This window comes from Culex pipiens, chromosome 1 (assembly GCF_016801865.2).
Source record: "Culex pipiens pallens isolate TS chromosome 1, TS_CPP_V2, whole genome shotgun sequence".
Lineage (NCBI taxonomy): Eukaryota > Metazoa > Arthropoda > Insecta > Diptera > Culicidae > Culex > Culex pipiens.
The window spans coordinates 18,263,424-18,270,206 of record NC_068937.1 but is presented as its reverse complement, the minus strand read 5'-3'; the positions used below and the strand labels follow the sequence as shown (position 1 = coordinate 18,270,206).

The 6,783-nt window shown below is 34.7% G+C and overlaps 1 protein-coding gene across 1 annotated transcript; it reads left to right on the top strand.

Moving 5' to 3' along the window:
• Positions 1-499: 499 nt before the first annotated feature.
• LOC120415635 (uncharacterized) lies at positions 500-6,780 on the top strand. The gene is made up of 2 exons (XM_039577234.2): positions 500-949; positions 6,241-6,780. Exon 2 carries the CDS (start codon positions 6,343-6,345, stop codon positions 6,778-6,780), a length of 438 nt encoding a protein of 145 aa, XP_039433168.1. The 5' UTR covers positions 500-949; positions 6,241-6,342.
• The last annotated feature ends 3 nt before the right edge of the window (positions 6,781-6,783 follow it).

Genomic DNA, 6,783 nt, shown 5'->3' with positions numbered 1-6,783 from the left:
CATAAATTTCAAATAATTAGATTGCAATAAATCAATGCCTCTGTGCTCTCTTATGCTAACTAAATAGGAAAACTAGCAATTTTCGTAAAAAGAGCCAGCAGAATCGAAATCATGATTTTTGAATCTAAATAGCCAACATGTTTATTATTAACCTAATTGATATAATTTTTTTTAATAAAAATGATGATTAATTATTAATAAGAAAATTTGCTAATTTAAAATAAACTGCTCTGAAAAATTAATATGAGAATTTTTGTTTTTTCATTTTGTTTTAGACATTCAATTTTATCTTTTGTACTTCAATTTTTCAGAAACTATATATTGTTCTCTCTAAGAACCATAAACCTCCCAAAGTAACTTCCCCAGTTTGTTTGGCTCTCGGTTCGAATTTCACTTCCTTCGTCAATCGGGTAACCTCCTCATCCACCACCCACGTGGCACCTGCCACGTGCGTCACTGTCAGTCTCGTCCCCTCCGTCGGTCCTTAAATTCAAGAAAACCAACGACCACAACAAGAGAGAAAGAGAGAGCCCAATCGTTAGTTTGTTTATATCAATAATAGGGATAAAAATAAACCTGAATCCAGTCAAAACTAGAGTTTTTTTGCGTGAACTTTTCGATTTGGCATTACTTCATTTCCGATTGAAGAAAAGTGCATTTCCTGGGGCCAAAAAAAGTCCTGTCCAATCAGTGAGGGTCCAAGGGCCACGCCAGGACCTTCGGAGTTTAGTGCAAACTCACGGTCTGTGTGTGTAGGTCACGTACAAAAGTGCAAACTTCCTTTTTTTCCCCTGACGTGAGCTTTGAAGTCTTTTGTGTCTGAAGAATAGGAACAATACGTGAAACGCAACATAATAGATCGTTCAACAGTGATAAGCAAGTTGTGTTTGTTCTGCTGGTTACTGGTGCCTGGTGTGTATTTTTGGGAGTTCTAAAACACTTTTCATAGGTGAGTGTTACAAAAAGTTCGAGCTTGAAACCTTGACGGATGGACGTGAAACGAATTCAACTTCCGGTGCTATTTTTCAATGCTTGAAACATCGAGCAACGAAATTGAATGGAAAACGCCTTACAGTATGCAACCGTGAGCACCTCAAAATTTCGAGCACTCTATTCATCGATCGAACGTGACGTGCGCTGTGCAGCGTCGCGACGTCGTCGTCGTCGTTGGTTTTGACTTCTGAACTGACAAACAGTCAATGTTCGTATGGTTCGGTTTGGTTTGACTTTACATATTCAAATAATGATATAAGTAAGCACAACAAGTTTTATGTATAATTATTGTCAGTTTTAAGTTTTTCAAAAATTACTGACAAAAAAAATAAATTACAAAAAAAAAACAAAAAAAATACGGAAAATTATTTTCGCTCTACAACTTTGTAGAACATTGTTACACTCTAAAAAATAACCCTGCAAAGTTAGAAAAAACACGAAATTTTAAAATGAAAATTTTTGTTCTAAATGAAAAAATGATTCGAAAAGTACATTAAATTTCCCATAAAATGACATGGTCCAAAAAATTTTACAGTCGAATAACGGAAAATGGGAGAATTTTTAAAACTTTTTTAGTGTTTTTTTCGATGAAAAATACGTTTTTTTCGGAATTTCTATCTCTTCACCGTTTTAGGCTGCATTTTTTTGAAAAACACATCTTTTTTCACATGTTCAAAAATGGAAGGGGTCGTACCGCCCCTCCGTCACGAGATATCAAAAAACGGACCTCGGATTCGTGATCAGGGACAAAAGTTACCCCTTAGAACAAAGTTTCACGCAAATCGAAGAGGTGTCGGGGCATTTTTTCCTGATTTCGTGTGAGTTGGTAGAGAATTACCCATTTAGAATTAAAAAGGGGGGATTATCTGAAGGTTTGTGTGGGACTTCGGATAATCAAATGATAAACATAAAATATTTTTTTAAATCAAATTTGAACTCTGCGTCCCCGTTTTAGTCGAATTTTATTGTTGATTGTCTCAGAAAGTAATTGATGCATTTTTTCAACATATAAGAACCTCAATTTGGCCGCCATCTTGGGGAGCGTTCTTTTATTACGTAACGCGTAAAATCGGACTTCTAGACCCCCCCCCCCCTCGTAACAAAATTTCCATACAAATTTTAAAAATTTTGTATGGAGCGTAACACGGCCTCCGACCCCCCCTCCCCCCCTACTGCGTTACGTAATAAAAGAACGCTCCCTTGGATTGAAAAATTCTAAATCACCTTAAGGAGCCATTACACTACCGCAAACAAACAAACTAATCCGCACTTTTTCGTGTTTGACAGTTTGTGGCAAACTCGCAAACAACGCAAAATGTATGCAGGCTGACGTTCGTACAAACATGCAAACTGGCAAACTGTCAAAAATTGCGAGTTTGTTTGTTTGTGTGCCGTCGTGTAATAGCTCCTTTAGAGTAGCTTAGGAGTAACACTTAAGCTCAACGATGAAATATAAGACAATGAAAAATCTTGACATAAAACATCAAGAAAAACAAAATCAAGAATTTTTAGATATTTTGCACAGTATGAGCAACTCTCTACGAAATCGGCCGATTTCGATCATTTTTATTTTTTGTATTTTTTTATTTGACTTAAATTTTTTGGGGCCTTCCCTATGACCAAAGAAGCTATTTTGTGTCATTGGTTCACCCATACAAGTCTCCATACAATTTTGGCTGCTGTCCATACAAAAATGGTACGTAAATATTCAAACAGCTGTAACTTTTGAGTGAATTTTCTGATCAATTTGGGGTCTTCGGCAAAGTTGTAGGTATTGTTGAGGACTATTGAGAAAAAAATAGTTACACGGCAAAAACAAAATTGCCGATTTTTCAATTAACATTTTATTCACTAAAACTCAAATTCCCAAAATACGTATTTTTTTTATTTTCGGGATTTCTTTTAAATGTTTTAGGGGACAAAAACCCGCAACTTTTGAGCCATAGAGAAACATGGTAAAAAAATCTGCCGCTGCGTTATGTATTTTTGAAAAAATAGTGATTTTTGAAAAAAATCGAAATTTTATGCAAAAACAAATCTGACGTAATTTTTGATGTAAAATTGAATTTCCAATCAAAAAGTACTTAACAGATTGTTTGATAAAAGGCTCTGTTTTCAAGATATAGTCACCGAAAGTTTGAATATAGCGAAATATTTGCAGTTTTTCGATTTTTAAAAATAGTGACCAAGAGTGACCATTTCTGAAAATATTTTTTTTGAAAAGTTCAGAAAATTTGCTATAAAATTGTCTGAGAGACATTGAAGATTGGACCTCGGGTTGCTAAGAAAATTTAAGTTTTTTAAGTCTCACCCAAACAGCCAACCATTTTCAAATGTCGATATCTCAGCAACTAATGGTCCGATTTTCAATGTTAAAACGTGAAACATTCGTGAAATTTTCCGATTTTTGGAAAAAAATATTTTGAAAATAATTAAATCAAGACCAACATTTTAAATGGGCGTAAAATTCAATGTTTTGCCCTTTTAAAATATTAGTCCTGGTTTAAAAATTTTCAAAATATTTTTTTCTAAAAGATTGAAAATTTCACGAATGTTGCTGAGATATCGACATTAGAAAATGGTTGGATGTTTGGGTGAGACTTAAAAAACTTCAATTTTCGTGTTTCTTTTTCTTAAAGCGGACCCGAGGTCCAATCTTCAATGTCTCTTAGACAATTTAATAGCAAATTTTCTGAACTTTAAAAAAAAAATCAGAAATGGTCACTCTCGGTCACTATTTTTAAAAATCGAAAAACTGCAAAAAATTCCCTAAAATCAAACTTTTGGTGGCTATATCTTGAAAACAGAGCCTTTTATCAAAAAATCTGTAAAGTATTTTTCGATTGGAAATTCAATTTTACATTAAAAAATTACGTCAGATTTGTTTTTGCATGAAATTTCATTTTTTTCCAAAAATCACTATTTTTTCAAAAATTCATAACTCGGCGGCAGATTTTTTGACCATCTATGGCACAAAAGTTGTGGGTTTTTGTCCCCTAAACATATAAAAAAATCAAAACTTCGCTCCACAAGCTGAATATTGTTCTTTGAGCTATTGAAGGACTCTGGGCCAAATATGAGCAATAGAGTTATCTACGTGCGCATGTATTGCGTGTACGTACACGAAAAAGATTGAGGTTAAATTTTGTACCGGCCAGCAAAACAAATGGTGTGCTAGTGTGCGTGACATCGGCTTTAGATAACTCTATATCGGTCATAATTTACCCATTGATACTCAAAGATGAGGTGTGTATAAGAAAAATCGAAAAAATGTATGAAAAACTGAAATTTCTTACGGTTTGGTCTGCACGGTGCGCTTCTTTCTGCCAAATATTCCCAAAAGTGAGATTTCCGTTAAAAAAAAAATAGTGCTGTACATTTCTGTAGAACAAGCCAAATTTCCGATCTTTTCGAAAACAAGATTTTCAAATTTTTTAAACCAAGACTAACATTTCAAAAGGGCCAAACATTCAATATTACGCCCTTTTAAAATGTTAGTCTTGATTTAAAATTTTGAAAAAAAATATTGTTTTCGAAAAGATCGGAAAATTTCACGAATGTTTCATATTTAACATTGAAAATTGGACCATTAGTTGCTGAGATATCGACATTAGAAATGGTGTATTGTTTGGGTGGGACTTAGAAAACATCAATTTTCCTGTTTTTAAACCTTTGCATGGCAATATCTCAGCAACTAAGGGTCGTATCAACAAAGTTCAAAAATGCAAAATATAGAGAATTTTCTCAGCTCTTCATAAAAGTTTTTTTCAAAGTTGGGCAAACATGTGCACTAATTTAAAAAAATGAAAAACTGCGACTATTTTCAAAAAAGTCACCTTAAAATAGATTTAACTTGAAAACGGAGCACTTTATCAAAATTTCACTAAAGTACTGTACTGTACTGCAAATTTGATTTCACATCGAAAAATGAAGTTGAAAAATTTTTGCGACCAATATTTCGATTTTTTGAAAAAATCAGTATTGATTCAAAAATTTATAACTTGGTCAAAGATTTTTTGCACAACCTGTAAATTTCTGAAAAGTTGGCATTTTATGTTCTCTAAAACATATCAAAAAAATAAAAATAAAAATAGTGTTTTTTTGCAAATCAAGTTATAGTGACAAAAAGTGAAATAAAAAATCACCAAAAAATTTTTTACCGTTCATCATTTTTTTTCAGTGTAGTCCATATCCATACCGAACATTGCCGAAGACACCAAATTGATCGAAAAATTCCTTCAAAAGATACAGACAGATTTTTGAATTTTCATACATCGTTTTTGTATGGACAGCTGCTAAATTTGTATGGAAAATTAAATGGACAAACTAATGATGAAATGGCTTCTTTTGGCATACCGAAGGCACCAAAAAAGTTTCAGAACAGACAATAACAAAAATTTTGATAAGTATATATAACAAACTCCTTAATCATCACGAGTTATCGTAATTTTACGAAAAAAAAGTTGAAACATATTTTAAACATTACATAGTATGTAATTATGGAAATAATCAAAAATGTTTTTAAGGCTTTTACAAATTTTATTTAAAGTTTTTGTGCCGATCCGAAAAGTCAGAGGGCAAAAAAAAGTTACCAAATAAGTTCAAATTTTAATGGAAATGTAAGTGCAATCAACTGAAATCAATTTAAAACACATTCCCAAATGAATCGGTTCAAAATTGAATGCAAAACATAATTTTTAAAGAAAAATCTATTTTTTTATTTTTTTTGGTTAACAAAAACTGCCTTTTATTGAGCTAATTTAATTATTGGTCACAACAAGAGCAACAAGAGAATTAAAATTGTTCATACGTAAAAATAATATAACTCATAAATTACCCTGTTAAAAACATTTTCATTAGAACTATCAGTTTTAACATGAATTTATGTAAAACAAAGCTGAAAGGAAACCCACCATTCCTTAAGGGACGAATAAAACGAATAAAAAAGTTTTTTTTTAATTTTCTAGGTTTCAGTAAAATCATTTTAAGGGCTATGAAATGAAGTTTTAGTTAGGAACAACTTTGAAATGAAACTTTTTTCAATCATTTTCTACTGTGAATTGTTTCATTAATTTTATTTTTGTTATTAAAACCTCCTTATTACCTGAAATTATGGTCTGGCAAAAATCCAAAATAAAACTCACGGACTGTTGTCATCATGACATTGAATCGATGTAATCCACCACGTGCTAATCCTTAAAATATCCATAACGTCGATTCCGTTTCTTCCGATTCTTGTTGTTTCAGGTTCAGAACACCGCGACCAACTGATCCGAAAAACCGTCCAAACCCCAGAATCAACAAATCACTTCACAGCACCTTCGGGTTACCATAGCGGCGGCCACGACGATGAACAGGTCCCGTTCGGTTCCACCAGGAGGTGGTGGCGGTGGCAGCACCGGCCCCACCAAGCTCCAGCTGTCGTTCCAAAAGTTGGCCATCGGCGCGGTCGCAGTCGCCGGCGGCGGTTCCAAGGGCCATTCCGGTGGCAAGGGAGGTGGCCTGGCAACGGTGCTAAACACCCGCGGCGGGGCGATGATAATGAAGAGCGTTTCGATTTTCCTGGCCAGTGGCAGACGAGCCTCCGCGGTGTCAAGAGACCGGTCCAAGTCCGGCGGTGATCGGTGCTGCGCTGGTAAGGGCGGTGGTCCGGATAAGGACAAGGAGCGGGGACGGCGCGAGTCGCGGCGCAACAAGAAGATACTGGCCAGGATGGACGAGCTGAACGGGAAGCTGAACCCGAAGATGCTCGAGATGTACAAGCGGCGGACGCACTTCTCCAAGTGAGTG